Genomic DNA, 24,891 nt, shown 5'->3' on the forward strand with positions numbered 1-24,891 from the left:
TATGAATTTGTTTGCTAAGATGCTCAAGTTTGGAAGTAGCTTGTGGCTTATCAACAGAATAACTATTTTCTCTGAATTCACCCACTGCAGAAACCTCGGCACAATTATGTTCCAAATGATTACATAATACCAACAGAGAAGAAACGATCTGCATTGCGATGGCAAATTAGACATGAATTAGCAACTGGAACCATTCCACAGAAGTTTTTCTGTCCATTATAGCTAGATTAACTTGGTACAATGTTTACATAAATCACGTTCTTTTGTAATTGACTAACAGCATGAGTTGTGCAATGAAGTCATAGATTTTATTGGATCGTAAAAATAAATGTCCTCTTTTTCTAAATTTGTTTTCTGCATCATTCTTAAGGGAAGTCTTTGTAGGGTAGTTTGAATGGATAGAGGGGTGTGAATCTGGTATTGTGCCATAGCAGCTTCTTCTCGAGAAAACTGACTGCATCCAGTGTAAGAACCAAGGTCTCGTATTTCAGCATACTGTGAACATTCAGGCCTGGAAAACAAGATTGGGTAGAGTTTCAGGAAGCCAATAAACAGTAAAATCCCAATATGGAACCAGCTTTCCATCAATCCTCAACACTGCTTCAATTATGTTTGTGATGGAAGATTAAAAACTACTATAAACTTTGCACAGTCATTCATTCCAACAAATTTTATCACTATCCCTGTAGTCACTATACACTATTCTTTCCAAGGAATCATTATTTATGTGCAAGTCTTGAAAAGCTATTTGATTGCAGGAACCAACTGTAATTCACGGATTCAGACTGTCGATATGACTTAGCTATAAATTGGATAAATGAATTGGTCAAATAGAAGAACTTGCGACAATACTTAGATTTCTGTACTAGCAATAGACTAAAGAAATAAATCTTGCAGTCTAACTAATCATGTATCTAATCATTGTGAGATAATGTTCAAATTAGTTGCTAGATGAACTGCCATTTCTAAACAGTTTCTTTTGATTCAGTTATGTCATGTCATTTTGTATCAGTGTTCTTGTAAAGCACATCAGGACACTTAAACACTATTGACATAATGAAGTACTGTTAAATTCTGACCATTACAGGTAGCTTTCCACTAACTGCCATCAATTCTAACTGTAGCATTTTATAGCTTTCTGTACAGGAGCACCCTTAAAAATGCAACTTAAAATGAACTATACAGCTGGCCTACTTTAAAATAATCAAATGTACATGCAAATGAGGAGCAGGAGTAGACCATTCAGCTTCTCAAGCCTGCTGTGTTAGTCAGTAATATCATGACTGACTGGAATGTGTCGAGTTTCACATTCCTAACTACCCCCATAACCTCAGATTCCCTTGATGTCAAGAATCTACCTCTCTCGGACTTTGAAAGTGTTAAATTCCTAATCTCTTGAGTTCTAAAAACTCACTACCCTCTGAATGCATTTCTCAGCATCTGTCTTAAAATAGAAGCCTTATTTATTATAACTCTGTCTCCTGTTTCTAGCCTCTCTAACAAGGGGAACAGCTAACCTGTCACATTCTATTGGAATTGTCTCAATAAAGTCACCTCGTTCTTTTTAAATTTCAATTTATGCATATCCAGCTTTTCCTAACAAGGTAACCCACCACCCCTCCACGTCAGATATCATCAAGTGAATCTTCTCTGAATTGCCTCTAACATATGTCTTAGATAAAAAGACCAAACTGTACACAGTACTCCAGTACCTAAATAGATAACCACCCCACTTTGGCAATAACCACCCTTGTAACAAATATTTAAGGATGGATTTTTAAGAATCTTTGGAAATGGGTAGTTGTGAAGTTTTGAAGGCTTATAATCCTGGAGTAGGAATGAGTGGATGGAATAATAAAGAAATGTCCTGTGATCATTCGGCCTGTTTGGGAAGTCAAGTAGCAAATGTGAATGCACCGAGCAGCGTTCTGCTGAACTAGTTTGATTCCTTCACTTTCCATCCTTCTGATTTCTGCCTCTACTTTTGCCCATAACAAAATAATACTGGGCAGGCCTTGCAGAATTGTTTCCTGGTCAACATGCAAGGTGACCTCTGCTCCCTTGACAGCCCCTAGACTTGCCAGAAAAACTTCAGGTTTTTAACTTCACTCATAAAGCTAATCACTGAAATTTTCTCAACCAATTTTTCCCATCAAGCTTGAGCCTTTCCCAACAATCAATGGTAATTGAGTCAGCTGCTTCTCATCAAAGACGGGAATTGAGGTTGTACCCTTCATCTGTAAAAGGTTGCCTGGTACAAGTTCTCAACCTATCTGAGGTCTTGCAAAAACTTAAGGGTTGAAGTTTGCTGTGCTGGTATTGGCCTCCTTGATAGCCAGGTGACCATTTAGCCACACATTCATTTGACTGGTTCTGATTTGGATGTTGCTAAGCAATTTAACTGTTCTAAACTAGATGTAGGTTGACTTTCCAGGTTGTACATTCTCTGGGATACTGGCTTATGAGTTCTCTTACTCCATTTACACCTAGTGAGACTCTCTTATCTCAAGTCTACATACTGGCAGCAACTACAATTGTTTGCCGAACCGGATCCTAAAGGAAGTTTTAACCATTCTTTCAAAGGAATACCCTATAACTCTTATGCTCCACTTGCCACATTTTCCAATGATAAAGCTAGTTGTAGTTTCTGTTTGAAGTCCAGTTGGGCTTCAGCTAGTTGGTGCTTTTGCATTATTAATCTCACATACCAAACGGTCTCTCAGCATCTCATTAAACATTAAACTGATGTCACATGCCTCTGCCACTCATCTTCACCTAGTCAAAAATCCTTATCTGGATTCCCATGGTTCTCGAATTGCTGAATAAAACCGATAGCATCTCAATTACAGGCAGTTTGGGGGTCGTAATATTTCTTAACTAAATCTGGTGACTCAGGGAGCATTAGGCTCCGAAAACAAAATAGGGTTGTCAGGAGAATTGCTTTTCATCTGCCCAATGTCATTATCCCAGGAAAGAATGACACACTTGTACAGGGCCCAGTCTTCAACCAATGGATTAAACGAGTTAAACTTCCCAAATAACGGTATGATGCCAGAAATGCTTATGCCAACTTAAAGAAGACTGCTGTGAGAAAGTTTCTTCAGAAGAGTGCTTTTCTCTTGTTGCCACTGAAATAACTCTACAGAGGTTGGTGTCCTGTCACCAAATCACCCTTTATTCACATGAGGAGAGTCCTTGACATCCACGCAGCTCCCTTGCAGCCAACTCAGAGTGAACAGGATGTCTAACATTCATATTCTGTTTTGTTTTGCCACACAGCAATTGTGCTTATTTTCCCCACAACATCCATATTGTGTGTGGTATAAGTGCAGGAGTCGTTAAAGACTCCATGTGCAAAATAATATCATTCAACATTTCCACCACGAGGAAAAACACCCATGTGTGATCCAGTAACAAGCAAAGCCTGGTAGGAGCAATGCTTATGTGAAAGAAAAAGGGAAGGGTAGGATCAAATCAAAATAGAATTGAAGGGGGAAATTAAGCACTCCAACTTCACACACACCCTCCCCGTGCCTATCTCTCCCTAAAGGCATTGAGTGTTGATGGACACTGCATGCTCTCTCTCCAAAGACACCTGGACTCGAACGTAACCATGAAGAGGAGCAAGCAGTTGGCTGAAATTATTCCTGCCTAGACCTGTTAATGGCCACATTGGCCAGGCCCAGGAGCAGACCCACAAGGAGATCCTCCAGCCTGCCCACTCCCTTCTTAAGGTAGACATTCCTGGTCTTATCTGTCAGTCAGGGCTCCCTGATTGGACCAGATTAACAGCCCCAATCGGGGAACCCATATTCTATGAGGTCCAGCTGTCTGACTTCAATACTGAAAGGTGAGAATATATTCCTTATTCTAATAATTAATTGTTTGAGTGACAGGCACATCTAATATTAATGTATAGACAGTTGCAATCTACTTGAAGGAATAAGATGGTGAAGGTGGTTGTTAATTGATGACGTTTGCTGATGTGAAATTATTTTTCTTTCACACCCTTTTAAACAATTCACATTGTGCATGTTGAGAGGTTCCATGCACATCGAATTCTCTGATTTAAAAATGATCAATAGTCATTGAGGGAACCTGGAATAAAACATCACAGTCCAGCTCTATCTTGCCTACATCCGGATTCTACAGTTACTTTCTAATAAAGAGTCAGTGGCGAATGTTTGGGAATGAGAACTCCGGCTGATAACTTTTCCCCTCGCCCTAACCCAGAGCAATAGAAATTAATTATGCTTCTGCTGAAGAGTTATTAAACCTGGAGCAGTCTGGATTTTGTTAAACAAAATGTGTACTAGGGTTTGGATTTACATTCATCCAGCAGCTCAGTTGGCAAGTTGCACTTTGAAGGTTACATGACTGTGGCAAATGAATTTGAAGTTATTTGATACATTTAGATTTTTGATGTTTTCCTAATTTCAGATAAATAAGAAATGTAAATGAAAATCTTACCTATAACAGGCATTACAGTTATGGTTTTACAGTGTTTTGTTGCTGCTAAAATATTTTCTGGCATATCTTCGTTGCTGAAGAAGTGAATAATAAATAAATCAATTTCACAATCTAAATATTCAAAGTATTTGTACTTGGTAACCTAAATTACATTGGCATTAGTTAGCACTATCTCTCAGCAAAGTAATGTTTTCTCAATAACTAACATCCGCCCAATGAATGTGCAGAGTACCTGAATTCAAACATTCTGTTGAAAGATTGATGAACCTGTTTGGTTCTTATAAACTAGTTTCTTATAAATGAATAGCTTTATTGAACTCCATTTCACAACTTGTCATGGGTAGAATTGAAACTGAATCTTTTTGGTAACAAGACAAGTACATTGCTACACTACCCAATATATAATCTAAATAGCATGATTCAAATAAAATGCATTTTAACTGGATTTGAAATTATTTACTTGGAAAACTGTTCTGAATTTTCTTGAGTTAAAAAATGTCATGATTTTGCAATTAACCTGAACTAATTTGCCCAGAATGAGGCTAAAACTGGATCAAATTCCCACAATTGCACAATAAAACAATCTGATTCAGATCACTGGTGTATTTTAAATACAAAGCCTGCAAATGCAGTATTGCATTTAAATAATCTATCTTTCACAGTGGATTGAAAAGCTTGTACTATTTCTTTTCCAAACATTAACCCTATGTTTATAAAAAAATTTACAAATTACAGCACAGAACAAATACTTACACATCTACAATAAGAACAGAATCTCCCCAGTGTCGATAACGTGCCAAGTCAAGAAGATATTGAGGATCTGGGCTAGGCATCTCAAGGGAATCAATAATGTGAAGGTAATCCTAAAAGAAGGCATGAAAAGATGATACCAATAAGTTCAATACACAGGTGGTGTGAAAAACTAGGTGATTAGAATGATTAAACTCAGTTTTATATTCCATCAAGACATACCTTTACTATCAAACAGGGTGTCAAATAATTGTTTTAGTTTTCATAATTTAAGTGCCTAGCTTGGTTTAGGAAAAAAAAAGCTGGAAAACAACATAATTTGCAGAATTCCTCACTATGACTATTGTTATAAGTCACCTTAGAGGCACATTTAGACTGGGGACACTGAAATGGAACATAAGTGCCGACATGGTGAGTTCTGACAAAAGATCACTGGACTCAATATAAATTCTGTTTATCTCTCTATGATGCCATGTTGCTAGAGAAACCCACTGAGTTTCTCCAGTGCTTTATTTTTGCTTTCAATTCCAAGCATCCCCAGTTCTTTGGTTTAAGCTATGGCAATAGGGGCTAAGATTATTTTTGTTAGAAATTAATTTTTCTTTAAAGCATAATTGCAAAACATTAATGGTCAAAAGAAATACATGCACCATGATCACAATACTATAAAAACACTTCTAAAGTACTGTGCTGTCTTCACATTACAACACCGCTCATTTAGGTTCAGTAGCTCTGGAGAATGCTGCCTTCTTAATTAACCCAGAGATCTCAGCATAGAGTCATATCCCAACCCAATCTAGTCCCACCTGCCAGCACCAGGCCCATATCCCTCCAAACCCTTCCTATTCATATGTTTAGATCAGAGTGGTGCTGGAAAAGCACAGCATATTCATATACCCATCCAAATGCAGTTAGAAGAAAACTTCTAAGTCTTATACACCTGGCAATTATGAACATTGAAATAGAATCAAAATGCTGGAAATTCTTAGCCATGTGAATATTTCAAGTCACTGACAGTAACTCTTCAGTAGAACTAAAACATTAACTGTATTTCTCTCCACAAATGCCTTTGTGTACTCCCAGCCTATTTTTTTATGATTTTCAACACATGTTGTATTTTGCTTTCTTTTAAAAATTAATAAATTGGGGGATTCACGATGGCAGCAATCCAGTAGATCTGCCCTGCTGAGCTCTGCACCAGAACCCAGTCAAAGTGGTGCACTCATCCTCTCTTTATTACCCATTGTGGTAGAAATTGTTAGTTTTTGACCCCCAGAATTGCTGTGTGTTGGTTTATAATAGTTAGAAAAATGACTAAAGGGAAGGGAAAGCGAGGATTGCAGGGCACTCCCATGCAGCACTGGACATGTCCGCGGCCGCAGCATCAGCCTCTGTGAGCGGTCCTGGAGACTTACCTATCGAACACTGCCTGGTCTTGGAGTTTGTGAAACTCCGAGAGAAGATCGATTCAGCGATGGAGGAGACCTGGACCAATCTGGAACCGAAGTCAGTCACGCTGCAGAAGCATGACCAGGAGATCCAGCATCTCAGGCAGCATGTCATGGAGGTCGAGCAACGGACTGCGGCGTCCAAAACCGCGATAGAATCCTTGGCGGGTTGGGTTCAGGCCCTGGAACGGCAGGTATAGGCTTTGGAAGAGCAGGTCAACGACCTCAAAAATCAAGGCCGTTGGAAGAACGCCCGCCTGGTGGCACTGCCAGAACGGGAGGAAGAAGGTCAGCTTATCAGCTTCTTGGAGCTATGGCTCCCGCAGTCTTTGAAGTTGGAAGTCAAGGCAGGCCAAGTTGGCCCACCGGGTCACAGTGTGCAGGCCCGAATCGGACCAGTGCCCCCCATCTGGTCCTAATGCAACTCTTGCACCACAGAGATAAGCAAATGGTGCTGGAAGCATCTAGAGCACTGGAGAAGGATCCACAGGCTCTGATATACAAAGGATCGCAAATTATGCTTTTCCAGGACTTTACTGCAGTCGTGATTCGCAAGAGGAAGGCATTTGATGAGGTAAAAAGGTGGCTGAGGGACTTGAATATCTAGTACTTCATAACATATCTGGCAATATTATGTTTCAGCCACAAAGAGTCAGTGTTTAATTTTGACTCACCGGAAAGGCAAAGGACCTCCTAGATACCTTAGACTGGCTGGCTCGAATAATTTGGACAATAATGTTTACTTTGTTTTTCTCTGTAGTTTGACTGGTTCACCTGGTTGTTGTTTTTTAAAAATATATCTGGGGGTCCTCACTGTTTTTTCTTTTTCTCTGTCTTCTCCCTTCTCTCTCCCCTCCCGTTAGCCTTTGTTTTATTTTTTATCATCATTTCCTTTATGTTTTCTCTCCCTTGATATGGGATTGGGGGCGGGGAGTATTATTAATTTTATTTCTCTATAAGGAGTGCCTAGGGTTAAAGTATGGATAGGACAGGTTGAGTGCCCACTTTCAATCTTCTTGTTATAAGACTTTCTTATAACTTTTTCTTACTTTGTGTTGTCTGGGGCTGGGGAATGGCTTCAGCTAGAAAGAGCCATGGAGGGGTTAGTGGGTAGTGTATGTGCCCCCTGTGGGCAAGGGGGAAAGTCTCTTTTCATTTGTGTTATATATTGGTCTGTAGAAGTTGTTGTTAGAAGTTTTGATTTGGTAGTTTTAGGATTAGATTAGATTAGATTAGATTCCCTTAGTGTGGAAACAGGCCCTTAGCCCAGCAAGTCCACACCAACCCTCCGAAGAGTATTCCATCCAGACCCATTTCCCTCTGACTAATGCACCTACCACTATGGGCCATTTAGCATGGCTAATTCACCTAACCTGCACATCTTTGGACTGTGGGAGGAAACCAGAGCACCCAGAGGAAACCCACAGTTGTGTTTTTAAATTTACATGAACTGTTTGCTGTTTTCACTCGGCATGCTATGAGTGGGGTTCTTCATCCGGGTGGGTCACGGACTGTTTAGGACGGCTATGGTTAACCGTTCGTTTAAATGGTGCACCTGGAATGTTAAGGGGAGTCATTCACCAATTAAGAAAAAAAATACTTTCAAGCCTTAGAAAAGAGAGGATCGATGTAGCCTTGCTGCAATAAACACATCTAACCAATAAGGAGCACTTGAAATTACTGCAGGGAGGGGTCAGATGGGTGTTTTTCTCATCCTTTAATTCAAAAAAGTAGAGGAGTTCCTATACTCTTCCAGAAGAATCTCCCATTTCAACTGTTAGACCAAATTAAGGATGAATGTGGACGGTTTATGATTCTTAAAGCTTTAATACATGGAGAGAAGTATGGGATTTTGAATGTATATTGCCCCCCAGCACATCCCCTCAAATTTTTAACGGATGCGCTTCCCAGGTTGATGGCCCTTGGGATGTATCATACTATTATTTGGGGGGACTTTAAACGACGTATTGACCCTGAAGTGGACAGGCTGCCCAGGGGTCTCGCGGGTATGTCCCCGCAATCCAGGCAGTTGGGGTTGATGGATGTGTAGAAATGTTTTCACCTGAGGGTAGATATTTCACCTTTTTCTCTAACTCGCATAAGTGCTATACTAGGATTGATATGTTTTTTGCCCCATCGACCATTTTGAATTCAGTGCTGTCTAGCAGAATCGGGAACATAGCCATTTCTGATCATGTGGCAGTGTACATGCCAGTCAAGGCTGGTCGTAACAGGACAGGCTCGTGGCACTGGCACATGGATCCTTTCCTCTTGAAGGATAGCAAGTTTATATAGCATTTTTCACGGGAACTTAAAATTTTTTGGGACATTAATTTAGGTATGACCAGTAATCCGTCGATGCTCTGGGAGTCTGCCAAGGCCTATGCAAGGGGTTTGATTATTTCTTACTCGGCGACCCAGAAGCGGCAGAGGGGAGAGCAGCAGCATCTGTTTGAGGCTCGCCTGAAGGCAGCTGAGACAGCATACTTTGACAGACCGTCTGTAACCAAGTTGCAGAAGATTACAGCCCTCAGGGCTACTTTGAATGCTGTACTCATCCAGACAGTAAAGAGGGAAATCTTTGTGAAACAGAGGTAATTCATGTCTGGTGATAAACTGGGTAGATATCTAGCATATCTGGTCAAAAAGAAGAATGTCCCCCAATCTGTCACATCCATTAAAAGAGAGTGCTGGTACTCTTACTTGCGATGCCAAATTGATTAATGCAGCATTTAGTAAGTTCTACTCTGAACTGTACCGGTTGGAGGGCTGTGAGGACAGATCGGCGAAGATGGGCCCTTTTTTAAGACTTTGGACCTTCCAGGTGTAACTTCAGCGCAGGCATCTTTTTTGAATGCCCCTCTGACAATCCAAAGAGATACAGGAGGTGGTGAGGCAGCTCCAGAGTGGTAAAGCATCCAGCACAGAAAGACATCAAAGTGAGTTTTACAAGGAGTTTATAGACACGCTGGCCGGGCACTGTTGGATATGTAACTACTAGAACAGTCAGGACTGTCTCCCATCCTCTCTGAGAAAAGCAAATACTTCTCTTATTCTCAAGAAAGGGAAAGCCCCAGAAGACTGTATTTTGTACAGGCCCATATTGTTACTGAACGTGGATTTTAAATTTCTGTCGAAAATGCTGGCATTGAGATTGGAGAGGGTTCTGCCCTTCATCGTAAAGGAGGACCAGACAGGTTTTATTAAGCATCATAGGTCTACTAATAATATTTGAAAAGTATTAAACATGATTCAGGTATGCCAGCAAGGGTCGATTCCAGGCTTGGTAGTTTCCCTGGATGCAGAGAAAACATTTGACCGGGTGGAGTGGCTGTACCTCTTACGTACTGGAGCGTTTTTTTTTGCCAGCTGGGTGGCAGTGCTATATAGTGACCCGAAAGCAGCAGTTCTCACTAATGGTATAAGGTCAATTTTAGTATTGATAGAGGCAGCCAATAAGGGTGTCCTCTCTCACCACTATAAATTAGATCAGTGATTGAGCCGTTGGCAGAGTTCATCCGGAGGGACCCCAATATAATTGCCCTGGAGGTAGGATCAGACAGGTAAAAACAATGACTGCAGATGCTGGAAACCAGATTCTGGATTAGTGGTGCTGGAAGAGCACAGCAGTTCAGGCAGCATCCAAGGAACAGACAGGCATAAGATCACCCTTTATACGGATGACATTCTTCTGTTTTTAACTGATCTAATGATATCTGTGTCCCGTTTAATACAAGTGATTCATCTATTTGGTTCGTTTTCAGGGTATAAAATTAATTTTATGAAGTCGGAGATCATGCCTGTGGGGGGCGTTACCAGAACATCTGATCTTGGGGATGGAACCCAATTCCCTTGCAGGTGATCACACAGATTAGACATTTTTATCACCCAACCCTTCAATCAATTATATAAAGCTAACTTTGTGCAGTAGCTAGAGAAGACAGGAACTTCGGCGCTGGGACAATCTTCCGATATCCTGGTTGGGTAGAGTTGCTCTGGTCAAGATGAATGTTCTTCCTCGTTTATTATATCCCATGCGAATGCTCCCTTTGATGCTGCTTAGGCAAGTGCTACAGAAGCTTTACAGTTGGCTTGGATCTTTCATCTGGCATCACAGGCGGCTTCTTATTAAGCTTGCCAAATTGCAGCTTCCGCAGGAGATGGGAGGTTCGGATTTCCCAGATTTTAAGAAATATCAATTGAGTTCCCTACTATCCTATGTGGTTGATTGGGCTTGCCAGGAACCGCGGTCAATCTGGCTGGACATCGAGGCCTCCCAGGGTAAATGCTCTCTCATCAATTTGTTGTTTATGAACAAGATAAGGACTATTATGGACCAGTGCAGGAATCTGATTGTCCTTAACACGGTTAAAGCATGGAGAATGATGCGACAAAGTTTTTTAACAAAAAAATTTCCCCTTTCACCCCCATAGTGGGAATGTTAGGATTCTGGTTGGGATCAATGGACTCTGGCTTTAAACTCTGGGAATCTAGAGGAGTCTCCTGTTTGGGAGATTTATTTGATAGGGAGGTCATGATGTCTTTCAAGCAGTTGAGCCAGAATTATGAGTTACCTAAGAGGGATTTTGCTACTTTCAGGTTAGGGACTTTATACAGAAAAAGACTACATTGATGGTTAGTCCCTATAAGTCAGACATGGAGAGGAATGCGCTTCGGTCCATGGGCGCTCTCTTAGTCAGTACCCTCTATCAAGTGTTAGGAGGTAATTTCTCGAAGGAAATTGGGCAGCTATGTGGAATCGGGACTCAAGAATTGGGAATGGAGATCTTGTTAGAGGCGTGGGACGATATTTGGGAGAACGCAAGGAAGATTTTGATTTGTAATAGGACGCAGGCTATGCAATTGAAGGTACTCCACAGGGCTCACAGCACGGAACAGCTTGCGAAATTTAAGACAGGACAGTCCCAATGTGCCCCAAACATAAAACAGATGTTGGCACTCTTACTCATTGCTTGTGGTGCCAAAGCACGTGTTTTGGAAGGGGTTTTGGGAACTGAGGTCAAGGTGGTTCTGGTGTCCCTCCTCTTGGGTTTGCCAAATCTCCCTTCTTTGGACACGCATGGAAAGAAACTGTTTAATATTCTTTCATTCTATACGAGGAAGAACATTGTAATGAGGTGGGTGTCAGAGAATCCCCCGGGACCCTCGGGGTAATATAGATCAGTTATGGAGCACATCCCCCTGGACCTCCTTATGAGTATGGTGCACCAGAAAACTGAACTGTGTTATAGGATCTGGCGACCCTTTCTAAATTATATAGACACAGACTTGTCGACTATATTGGTCAGGACTTCTGTGTAGTCATGAGGGCTATGTCTGACAGTCCAGTGGCCCCTGGGAAGAAGAATTCTGAACAAATACGGGTTTGCGTGCTGATGCTCCCGGTGGTGGAGAGCTTTGATGGGATTGTGCCGAGTGCAGTAACTTAACTGAATGTAATTTAATTTACCTTGGTTCAACTTGGTTTAATTTAGTTTTTTAGTTATTTATTAAATTGTAGTTTTCATATGTTTTTCTCTCTCCTCCGTGATTTATGGAGTAGAGTAGTAGTTTGTTTACTGTTATTGTCGTTATATTATAAGATTCTTATACTGTTTTGTAGTGATTTTGTAATTTTGTAAAAAATTTAATCTTTTTTTCTCAATAAAAATATTTACAAAAAAAGAATAAATTGCCTTGGCTAGGTTAGCCACCTAGTTGTCACAGCTAGAAAAAAAACCCTAAGGTTTAGTTACGCCAAAGAGTGAAATAAAGCAGATAAAAAGTTCAAAACTGGTTTGGAAAGGGCAGACTAGTACTTACCTGAGTTAACTTCATAGTGAGAGCCACTTTCAGTCCCATAACACGCACTTTCATGGGCAACATGTAATAGTAACTAGTTGGCCCTCGAGGACCATGGGCAACACCACCTGTTAAACAAAACAAATTTTCTGACGCTCAATAATTTTTTTTAAAATCCAGATCTGTCCAGTTAATATGCTGAGTGTTCTCTTTCTAAACTGGTTTCCATAGATTATTTCACTGTAAATAGTTAGAAGTGGAAACCTTTCCCCATTGTTATTCCATAGAGCAGTGATTGTTTGCATTTTCTCTTGAACTGCAAATATCCTTACTGTGTTGTAAGAAGCACTAATCTTAATGTAGATATGGTCCATGATCGTTGTTCATGTTCCCTAAATATAACAAAGGACTATCCCAACTTTTGAGAACAGTGTATTATCACACGTTTCAGAACTAGGCTTTTCCTAATCAATCAAAACAATTCCTATAACAATGGATTAGATGCCGCAGCAAGTTATTAAATTAAAAGGGCACAGATTATTGAAAAGATTTAAAGCAGTGCATCTATTGCAAAAGATTACGAATGTGGTCAGCTAGTCCAAATTCTTCATTGTCCCAGCCTGACTTTTGGAATACAAATTAATTTTGTTTTTAATCAAACAACGATAGATTAAAATGTGCATTATTATAATGCAGAACATGTGGAGGATGGGCAGAGGAGAAAGAGTTTTACACTGCTTGTTACATAGAATGAAAAAAATACTTTATACATGGTTCTAACATAATTACAAATAGAGAAACAGCAGAAATATGCCTCTAAAAAGAGCCTGAAAAATGTGTAATTAACATAATTAATTAAATAAATATAAATGCTTTCATCAATAAATGATTACCTCCCCTCCATATTGGTGATCGGATACTGCCATGACGTGCCCTGCCACTTCCCTTCTGTCGCCATGGTTTCCTCCCTCCACCTCGTACTTCAGCTCGAGACTTCACCTTGGCATAGCTCTACAAATTTAACAAAAGAATGGAATTAAAATGGATTTTCTATCAGTATTTTTGCAGACCTGATCAATGTGTTAAATTATGAGGACAGTTTTCCTAAACCTAGCTTGCATTCCCTTGAGTTTAGAACCTATGTTCTTAAAATTATATAATGGTATGGAATGGATGGGAACAAGTAATCAATTCCCTTCAGGATGGGGAACATATCCTATCAGCATCACCACCTACAGGACTGTAGATTTTAAGTCAATGGAAATTTAAGACCATGACATATTTTTCTTAAATAATGGTATCAATAGATATAAAGCAAAGCAGTTAATTACATTAAAATGCAGATAAGCTTTGATCTATTCAAATGGCAGACAGCTCCAAGGGCTAAAATGGCCTACACCTGTTCCAAAAACATGGTCTTGAAAATGAAAATATTTGTGAAGTGAATGGCATGCATTTCAACAATAAATCAAATGTACTTACTATTCTTTTAAAGTTTTTCTGCCAAATTGCAACTTCATGTAGAATATCAATTCTGTTTAAAACAAAATAGTCAATTCATGGCATTTGCTTTCTGAAACAGCAACTGTACATATAATATTTTAAATCAATCATTATGATAGAGGAGGATCCCATTCAGCCCATTGTGTCTGTGCTGGCTTTTTAAATGGACATCTGACCAAGTTACATTCTCCTGTCTACTTCCCGTAATCCTGTACACCGTTCCTTTTCAAATATCATTTCATTCCCTTTTGAGTGCCTTGCTTGAACTTGCTTCCACCACATTATCAAGCAATACATTACAGACCATAACCACGTGCTGTATGAAGACACTTTTCTCATCTCAATATTGCTTCTTTTATTATTACTTTAAATTGGACCCTTTGTTCTGAATTCTTCCTTGATTAGGAATATATTTACTTTGGCCAAACCTCTAACGATTTTGAATACTTCAATCAGATCTCCTTTCAGCCTTTTCTTCATGCCAAACAGTCCAAATTTCTCCAGTCGGTCTTCATACTGAATGTCCTCCCAGGAAACATTCGCAAAAGCCCATACTCTCTCCAAAGCCATCAAAACATTCCTAAAGTGCAGCACCGAGAATTGGAAGCAATATTCCAGTGAGGCCAAAGTTGTGCTTCATGGAAGTTCAATATAACTTTCTTGTTCTATGCTTCTATTAACCAAATCAATTGGTCAACATTAAGTCAAATAATACAGTATCAATGTAGATAAATGCAAAAATTTAAGAAATGAACTTGAATGCACTACTTTGCATACAGCTAACAAGTGCAATGAAATCTTGGTCCATTTTTGATCCAGAGGGCAAAACAGATTACTTGACTGGTACATCAATTACTGAAGAAGGGCTTATGCCCGAAACGTCGATTCTCCTGTTCCTTGGATGCTGCCTGACCTGCTGCGCTTTTCCAGCAACACATTTTCAGCTCTGATCTCCAGCATCTGCAGCCCTCACTTTCTCCTGGTACATCAATTAGTCCAGACCATTACATCTTTCACTACCATGCCTACATTGTTTTCTAAAAACTGTACTGCAAAACTTTAAATAAAGATTTCTCTCAGGGCGCCTCCCAAAGTTTAAATTTATACCACTAAGAAAGGTAACTGCTGCAGATGCATTGGTGCCGCATCACTTTGCAAATTCTCAAGTCACACGTCATCTGAACTAGAACATGTCATGTCACTGTTGTTCAAGGAGATACACTATCATCACCAAAGACCACTAGGTTCTTATAACTGAAATTTGTCTAATTTTTTTCCCCTTTTAGGCACAATGTTCACACTAAGCAGGTTTCCCTTTTTAACAAAGCAGCAAATTGTCATTGCCAGTTTCCAACTTCAGTTAAACCACAGTAGCACAGATGAGGAGTGTGATGGAATGCTCCATATTTGCCAGGTGAATGCAGCTCCAACAACAGTCAAGAGGTTTGACACCATCGGTAAAAAAACAGCACACTGATTAGCACCACATCCACAAACATCCACTTCCTTCACCACTGATGCTTGGTAGCAGCAGTGTGAATTATCTGCAAGATGCACTGCAGAAATTCACCGAAGCTTCTAAGGCAATACCTACCAAACAAACAACCATTAACATCTAGAAGGACAATGGCAGCAGATACATGGGTACACCACAACCTCTAAGTGCCCCCAAGCCGCTTACCATCCTGACTTGAAAATATATCACCATTCCTTCACTGTCATTGGGTCAAAATGATCAAACTCCTTCCCTATCAGCATCTATCTCCAGCACATGGACTACAGCAGTTCAAGAAAACACCTAACCATGAACTTCTATGGGGCAACTAGGGCCAAGCAATAAAATGCTAGCTCAGCCAGTGCCATCCATGTATCACAAGCAAATTTTTTAAAAGTTAATATATACAAGAAAGGACTAATTTATGATCATAGGCAACATGTTACAATCAAGTTTACTTTAAACATTCTAACTGTTTTATGGTGACCACATTCAGTACACTTATATTTTCACTGTTTTTACATTTATATATATACTTTTGCACACAGCCGAATATCATAGGGAAAGAAACACATGACAGTGTTCCAAACTTATACAATGACAATTAATTTTTTCAGACAAAAACTGTAAGGAAAGATAATGGAACAATAGGAAGCCAATTTTAAATAATCAAGTTATATAATATTTCAGTTCTGTTGTAATCTCAAAATGAAGTAATTGATTTATTTCTATCACATGTAATGAGATACAGTGAAATGTGTTTTTTTGTGTGCTATACAGGCAGATCATAACATACAAAGTGCAACAGGTTTGCAGAACAGAGTGCAGAATACAGTGTTACAACCATAGAGTAAGTGCAGAGAGACAGAGATCAGAATACATTACCTTGGAGGTACTGCAAAAACATCAGGGTGTAAATCAACGATGCCTAGCTTGTCATCAGTATAGCCCCGCAGAGATTCCAGCCATGCCTGTCTGGGCTTCAGATGTGTAGGAACTGCTATCTCACACCTTCGGAAAACAGGCAATTCAGATTCAAATGATGGTGGTGGTCCTGAAATATATTAACCAGATTATGAATGCTGTCATTATCAAATAATGAATGAATCTTACTCATCCATGAATACAATGGTGGCAGTTAAAACAATGCTTTAAAAAGATTCCATTGTCTAGCATCCATTCAAAATGTACATGTAAAAAACATTCTACCTCAGATTGAACACAATGCAAATAAAGCTTACTATGCCCTTTAAACTCTGGCTGCAACCGATAACTGACCACTGAACTACTGAAATCAGAATTCCTTAAAAATAAATGTATGGCTCCTGGTTTTGGTTAGTTTATCTCTTCAATTAGCCAACTTTCTTGGTCCTTTATGATTAATAATTAAAATAATTTCTCCCTCACCTTTTGCTTTCAGGTCTGATTCTTTTCCTTCATGAATCATAACCTATAAATAAGAGCTGTATTTACACCTTCCTGCTCAATCGAAAACAGGAGTGACAATTAAATTATAGATAGCAAAATATAGTTTTTAGATGCTAAAACAGTAACTATCAGCAGGAAATATCGTAGGAAATGATCAAAACTATAGGCAGTTAATAACTTGTCTTTACAGAATACTGTAGCAGAGGATTGCTACAATGGAGGCAGTGTGATAATACAATAATGCACTGTATTGAACTAGGATAGATAGATGCAATGCCATTTCATGACATGTTTTCAACCTTCTGGCCAACAAATTAAAAGGAGAAACTGGTGTTAGTATCTTTTCTTAGAAACCGAAGGTTAGATAAGGCCTTGTGCTTAAATACAAACAGAAATTGCTGGAAGAACTCAGCAGGTCTGACAGCATCTGTGGAGAGAAAGCAGTTAACATTTTGGGTTCTGTGTCTCTTCTTCAGAATTCAACTTTTTTTTTTTCTCTTGTGTTTAAATACTTAGAATCATAGAATCCTACAGTATGGAAGCAGGCCAGTCAGCCCATTGAGTCTCACTGACTCTCCAAACAGCATCCTACCCAGACCTAGCCTTCTACCGAATCCCCGTAAGCCCGCATTTCCCAAGGCTAATCCACCTAACCTGCACATCTCTGGAATGTGGGGGGAAACCTAAGAACCTGTTGGAAACCTATGCAGACACAAAAGAATGTACAAACTTGGCACAGACAGTCACCCAAAGTTGGAATCCAACCCTGGAACTGAGAGGCAACAATGCTAACCACTGAGCCATCGTGTCACCCTTTAAACAAAATAATGCTGAATAGCGTACCTTTTTTCTCTATGTCAATGAAGTTTGCTTGGAGATTAGATGGCAATTCATATCCTCCAGATAGAGTTGAGACAAACTATTTCAAGAAGAAAAGAAAGCATTTTAATTAAAGCAAAAGTAGCACATAAAATATTGTCCTACTGGGCTCTGGAACATACAATTGATTAAAAATGTTTTGTTTCTTTTGGCTCATAAGATGTGAGATAAACAACAGTCAAAACCTGAAACAATGTGACTGTAATTTTATTCATTTTTTTGATGCACTTTTCAACAGTTGTACTTCATAGACGTGCATAAAACTAATAAAATATAAGAGATTACCATATTTATCACAAAGAAACATGAAGTCATACAGATTTATTTATAAACGTACATGCCCTATTTTAATTACAACATCTGAAATTATTTTTGCCCTTAATGTATTTGTCGAGTGCCTTTGGATTCTCCTTAACTCTATATGCCAAGCTACCTCATGTTCTTTTTTTGTTCTACTGATTTCATAAGAGGTACAGTTAGTAAGTTTGCAGATGACACCAAAATTGGAGGTGTAGTGGACAGCGAAGAGGGTTACCTCAGATTACAACAGGATCTGGACCAGATGGGCCAATGGGCTGAGAAGTGGCAGATGGAGTTTAATTCAGATAAATGCGAGGTGCTGCATTTTGGGAAAGCAAATCTTAGCAGGACTTATACACTTAATGGTAAGGTCCTAGGGAGTGTTGCTGAACAAAGAGACCTTGGAGTGCAGGTTCATAGCTCCTTGAAAGTGGAGTCGTAGGTAGATAGGATAGTGAAGAAGGCGTTTGGTATGCTTTCCTTTATGGGTCAGAGTATTGAGTACAGGAGTTGGGAGGTCACATTGCGGCTGTACAGGACATTGGTTAGGCCACTGTTGGAATATTGCATGCAATTCTGGTCTCCTTCCTATCGGAAAGATGTTGTGAGACTTGAAAGGGTTCAGAAAAGATTTTCAATGATGTTGCCAGGGTTTGAGGATTTGAGCTATAGGGAGAGGCTGAACAGACTGGGGCTGCTTTCCCTGGAGCATCAGAGGCTGAGGGGTGACCTTAAAGAGGTTTACAAAATTATGAGGGGCATGGATAGGATAAATAGACAAAGTTTTTTCCCTGGGGTTGGGGAGTCCAGAACTAGAGGGCATAGGTTTAGAGTGAGAGGGGAAAGATATAGGAGAGACCTAAGGGGCAATTTTTTCACACAGAGAGTAGTACGTGTATGGAATGAGCTGCCAGAGGATGTGGTGGAGGCTGGTACAATTGCAACATTTAAGAGGCATTTGGATTGGTATATGAATAGGAAGAGTTTGGAGGGATATGGGCCAGATGCTGGCAGGTGGGACTAGATTGGGTTGGGATATCTGGTCGGCATGGACAGGTTGGACATGCTGTACATCTCTATGACTCTAAGTATACTCCTACTGTCTTTAAGCTCTTCGAGGGATTCACCCATTCTCTGCTGTCTGTATGATGTGGAGGTGCAGGTGTTGGACTAGGATGACAAAGTTAAAACTCACACAACACCAGGTTATAGTCCAACAGGTTTATTTGGAAGTACAAGTTTTTGGAGCGTTGCTTTTTCATCAAGTACCTAGTAGGGCATGATCATAGGACACAGAATTTATAGCAAAAGATCATAATGATAACTTAATGCACTAAAGTCTAAGCTAAGAAGTCACTTCTTTCTAATATAATACCTTAAGTTATGCTGGGAACTTCCTGGAAATAAGTTCTGGGACTGAGATATTAATAAATCAAAACCTGCAACCCATTCTAAAAGATGGAAGACTGTCATTTTTATAAATGACCTGGATGAGGGCGTAGAAGGATGGGTTAGTAAATTTGCGGATGACACTAAGGTCGGTATAGTGTCGATAGTGCCAAAGGATGTTGTAGGCTACAGAGGGACATAGATAAGCTGCAGAGCTGGGCTGAGAGGTGGCAAATGGAGTTTAAAACAGAAAAGTGTGAGGTGATTCACTTTGGAAGGAGTAACAGGAATGCAGAGTATTGGACGAATGTGTAGTTGAGCAGAGCATGTGACCATGTACATAGATCCCTCAAAGTTGCCACCCAGGTTGATAGGACTGTTAAGAAGTAATACGGTGTGTTAGCTTTTATTTGTAGAGGGATCGTGTTTTGGAATCAGGAGATCATGCCGCAGCTGTACAAAACTCTGGTGCGGCGGCACTTGGAGTATCTGGTCAGAGAGTCATAGAGATGTACAGCTCAGAAACAGAGCCTTCGGTCCAACTCATCCACGCCGACCAGATATCCCAACCCAATCTAGTCACACCTGCCAGCATCCGGCCCATATCCTTCCAAACCCTTTCTATTCATATACGGGTCCAGATGCCTCTTAAGTGCTGCAATTGTACTAGCCTCCACCACTTCCTCTGGCAAACCATTCCACACAAGCACCATCCTCTGTGTGAAAAAGTTGCCCCCTAGGTCTCTTTTATCTCATTTCTGTCTCTACCTAAACCTATGCCCTCTAGTTCTGGACTCCCCACCTCAGGGAAATGACTTTGTCTATTTACCCTATCCATGCCCCTCATGATTTTATAAACATCTATAAGGTCACCCCTCAGCCTCCGACGCTCCAGGGAAAACATCCTTGGCCTATTCAACCTCTCCCTTCAGCTCAAATCCTCCAATCTTGGTAACACCCTTGTCAATCTTTTCTGAACCCTTATAACTTTCACAACATCCTTCCGATGGAAGGAGACCAGAACTGCATGCAATATTCCAAAAGTGGCCTAACCAATGTCCTGTACAGCCGCAACATGACCTCCCAACTCCTGTACTCAATATTCTGACCCATAAAGGAAAGCATACCAAATGCCCTCTTCACTATCCTATCTACCTGCGACTCCACTTTCAAGGAGCTATGAGCCTGCACTCCAAGGTCTCTTTGTTCAGCAACACTCCCTAGGACCTTAACATTAAGTGTATAAGTCCTGCTAAGATTTGCTTTCCCAGCACCTCGCATTTATCAAAATTAAACTCCATCTGCCACTCTTCAGCCCATTGGCTCATCTGATCAAGATCCCACTGTAATCCAAGTTAACCTTCTTCGCTGTCCACTACACCTCCAATTTTGGTGTCATCTGCAAACTGACTAACTATACCTCTTATGCTCACATCCAAATCATTTATATAAATGATGAAAAGTAGTGGACCCAGCATCAATTCTTGAGGCACTCCACTGGTCACAGGGCATCCATCTGAAAAACAACTCTCCACCACCAGCTTCTGTCTTCTACCTTTGAGCCAGTTCTGTATCCAAATGGCTAGTTCTCCCTGTATTCTATGAGATCTAACCTTGCTAACCAGTCTCCCATGGGGAACCTTGTCGAACGCCTTACTGAAGTCCATATAGATCACGTCCATCACTCTGCCTGCAAACCTCTTTGTTATTTCTTCAAAAAATCTCAATCACATTCATGAGACATAATTTTCCACGTACAAAGCTATGCTGACTATCTCTAATCAGTCCTTGCCTTTCCAAATACATTTACATCCTGCCCCTCAGGATTCCCTCCAACAACTTGCCCACCACCAACATCAGGCTCACTGGTCTGTAGTTCCCAGGCATGTCCTTACCACCTTTCTGTCACTGCATTATAGGAAGGGATCTGGAAGCTTTAGAAAGGGTTCAGAGGAGATTTACTGACATGTTGCCTGGTATGGAGGGAAAGTCTTATGAGGAAAGGCTGAGAGACTTGAGGCTGTTTTCGTTAAAGAGGAGGTTGAGAAGCGACTTAATTGAGACATGTATCAGAGGATTCAATCAGGTGGACAGCGAGTCATTTTCCTCACATGGTGACGGCTAGCACGACGTGGCATAGCTTCAAATGGAGGGGTGATAGATATAGGACAGATGTCAGAGGTAATTTATTAATTAAGACAGTGTAGGGGCATGGAACGCACTGTCTGCAACAGTTGTAGCTTCGCCAACTTTACGTGCATTTAAATGGTCATTGGATAGACATATGGACTAGAATGGAATAGTGTAGGTTAGATTGGCTTCAGATTGGTTTCACAGGGCAGCACAACATTGATGGCCGAAGGGTCTGTACTGTAACGTTCTATTTTCAACTTAACAGCAATCTAGGTTTTTTTCAATAAATTGCATCAGTTGCATGACACTATGATCTTTTGCAATAAATTCTGTGTACTATGATCATGCCCCACTAGCTACCTGATGAAGGAGTAGCGCTCTGAAAGTTTGTACTTCCAAATAAACCTGTAGGACTATAACCTTGTGTAGTGTGATTTTTAACTTTAATCTTGACACATGCTTCCTTAGTCTAAACCATACCTCAATTTCTCTAGTCATCCAGTATTCCCTATATCTATCAGCCTTGCCCTTCACCCGAAGAGACACATACTGCAATAGGATCGTGGCTGATCCAATAGTTTTCCCATCCATTTTCCTGCCCTTTCCCACTAAACTTTGATTTCCCCTACTGAAAGAATCAATCTCAGCCTTAAATATACAACCAGACTCTGCCCCACAATTCTCTGTGGCAAGGAGTTCCAAAGACCCTCAACTGTCTAAGAAGAAAATCAGTGCAATTACGGACATAGTTTCAGAATAAACTATGTGGAGTTTGCACGTTCTCCCCGTGTCTGCGTGGGTTTCCTCCGGGTGCTCCGGTTTCCTCCCACAGTCCAAAGATGTGCAGGGTCAGGTGAATTGGCCATACTAAATTGCCCGTAGTGTTAGGTAAGGGGTAAATGTAGGGGTATGGGTGGGTTTCGCTTCGGCGGGTCGGTGTGGACTTGTTGGGCCGAAGGGCCTGTTTCCACACTGTAATGTAATCTAATCTAATCTAAGAAATCCTCCTCATCCTCAGTCTTAAATTGACACCTCTTTAGTCTGAAACTATGTCCGTAATTGCACTGATTTTTTTTTCACAGTTCTAGTAGTTTTCTTTTCACATGTATGTATTGTGTGTATATATCTACAGATTGTATGTCTAACTTTTCCTTCCCCTGTCATCCAGACAGACTCCCATAACTACGCGGACTACACCTCCTCCCACCCAGTATCCTGCAAGATCTCCATCCCATTCTCCCAGTTCCTCCTCCGCGCATCTGTTCGGATGAGGAGACATACCATCGCGAGCATCCCAGATGTCCATCTACTTTGAACAACAAGCTTTTCCTCCCTCTGTCATCCAGACAGTCCCCCACCGCACCACCTCCATTCCCCATTCCATTGCTCTAAACACCCCACCAACACAATAAAGACAGAGTCCCCCTTGTCCTCATCTACTACCCCACCAGTCTCCACATCAAATGCATCACCCTTAAACACTTCTGCCAACTCCAACTAGACCCCACCACCAAGAACATCTTCCACTCCCCACTCCTCTTGACGTTCCGCAAGGACCGTTCCCTTCAACAGTCCTTGGTTTGCGCCACTCTCCCCACCAATCCCCCCGAACCCATAGTTACCTTCCCCTTCAACTAGAAAAGATGCAAAACCTGCCGGTACACCACCCCCCTCACCTCCATCATAGGGCCTCAAACAGTCCTTCCAGGTGAGAGTGAGTCACCTGCCTCTCTTCCAACGTAGTTTACTGCATCAGATGCTCCTGATGTGGTCTTCTCTACATCAGGGAGACTGAACATCAACTTAGGGAACAGTTCACCAGGCCTGCAAGGGCCAACTGGTCATTGCCAATTTTAATTCCCCTTACCACTCCCTTTCCGACATGACCATCCTTGGCCTCCTCCACTGCCACAAAGAATCACACCACAAATTGGAGGAACAACACCTCATCTTCCTCTTGGGCAGCCTACAGCCTGGAGGACTCAATATTGAGTTCTCCAATTTCAAGTAACCTCCCTTCCCATTCCCAACCCTTTCCCCACCCTTTCCCCTCTTCCCTAGCACCAACATGATCATTCCGCCCATTGACCAACCAGGTCGTACCGTCTGCCTGTCTTCACCTATCCCCCCAGTCCACGCCGCCCCCTTTATCTGCAGCTTCCCCTGCATCCACCCCAGTCCTGAAGAAGGGCTAACACCCGAAACGTCGACTTCTCCACCTCCTGATGCTACCTGGCTTGCTGTCTTCTTCCAGCCTCCTGCTTATCTATCTTGGATTCCAGCATCTGCACTTTTTTTTGGTCTCTGACATTTCAATAGGCCGCCGTTGCACACCATCCAACCAAAGATGGTAAATTGAGAGGTCGACCTATTAAAAACAAAATCACCTAATTGGGTGGGATCTGGTTCATTCATTTTATTTAATGCAAAATACGGAGTAGGTTAAATGGATGAAGTGTCATTTAAAACAAAGCAGCAACCATTTAGATCTGTTTAAGATACTGCAGGCACGTTGGAGTTGGAATCAGGGGCAGGGCTGGCCGGGAGCATTCTCCTTACCTTTTTCCCAAAATCCTTGCAACAAACGCGGGTAACCCGTGCGATCATCATCGTCCCATGCGCCAGCCCCTCTCGATCTCTTCAATGTCCGTCCATCATGGTGCTCACAAACTGGCCATTTACACCGATCAGCTTTGACCGGAGGACAGCACACTTTCTGGGAGGGGGGGGAAGGGAAAGGGCACCAAACCTCGCGAGATTGAGTGGACGAAATCCCATGCTGACAAATAGGCTCAGCGGACCAGGTTCTGAAGTCACCGCCGCCATTTTGGTAATGGGCAACACTGGCGTCACAGCGCTCGAGCAAGGACGACGGTTATGTGGTAGCGCGTGCCTCCTCCCCAAGCCAGATGGCAGCAGTTGCAGGGATCAGGTGAATCGCGGTGATCTCTCAGAATAAAGAAAAGGAACTGTATATAAATTTGAAGACGCTCAGCTGGTTAGAGTAGCACTTTTGGACAAAATACTGTACTACAGTTAAATAAAAACAAATTACTGCGGATGCTGGAATCTGAAACCCTTTGACAAAGGGTCAGTTAGACTCGAAACGTCAGTTCTTTTCTCTCCTTAAGGATGCTGCCACACCTGCTGAGATTTTCCAGCATTTTCTCTTTTGGTTACTGTACTACAGTTTTCGTGTCGGTGACTTATGATCAGAACTGGAACAGGTTAGCGATTTAACAGAATAAAAGACAAGCGGTTGTTGAGTTCCAATCCTTGAGTTCTCCTGACGTT

General features: G+C 41.1%; 2 protein-coding genes across 2 annotated transcripts in view; one reads left to right on the forward strand and one right to left on the reverse strand.

The window, feature by feature from the left end:
• The window catches only part of hyls1 (HYLS1 centriolar and ciliogenesis associated), a 35,606-nt gene extending 35,260 nt beyond the window's left edge, over positions 1 to 346 (forward strand). The window contains exon 12 of the mRNA XM_043695525.2: positions 91 to 346. Coding sequence (XP_043551460.1) covers positions 91 to 222 — 132 coding nt within the window. The 3' untranslated portion in view covers positions 223 to 346. The remainder of the gene's footprint in view (positions 1 to 90) is intronic.
• Positions 287 to 24,314, reverse strand: mrpl4 (mitochondrial ribosomal protein L4). Its single transcript, XM_043695528.2, has 9 exons — positions 24,157 to 24,314; positions 17,740 to 17,815; positions 16,354 to 16,522; positions 13,953 to 14,004; positions 13,364 to 13,481; positions 12,492 to 12,598; positions 5,224 to 5,333; positions 4,471 to 4,544; positions 287 to 511 (listed from the first exon to the last, which is right to left on the reverse strand). The coding sequence occupies exons 1-9, from the start codon at positions 24,205 to 24,207 to the stop codon at positions 366 to 368; spliced, it is 903 nt and encodes a 300-aa protein (XP_043551463.2). The 5' UTR covers positions 24,208 to 24,314; the 3' UTR covers positions 287 to 365.
• Positions 24,315 to 24,891: the final 577 nt, after the last annotated feature.

The sequence above is a fragment of the Chiloscyllium plagiosum genome, unplaced genomic scaffold (assembly GCF_037043375.1).
Source record: "Chiloscyllium plagiosum isolate Xiang-an unplaced genomic scaffold, Cpla_swu_hap1 HiC_scaffold_10, whole genome shotgun sequence".
NCBI lineage: Eukaryota > Metazoa > Chordata > Chondrichthyes > Orectolobiformes > Hemiscylliidae > Chiloscyllium > Chiloscyllium plagiosum.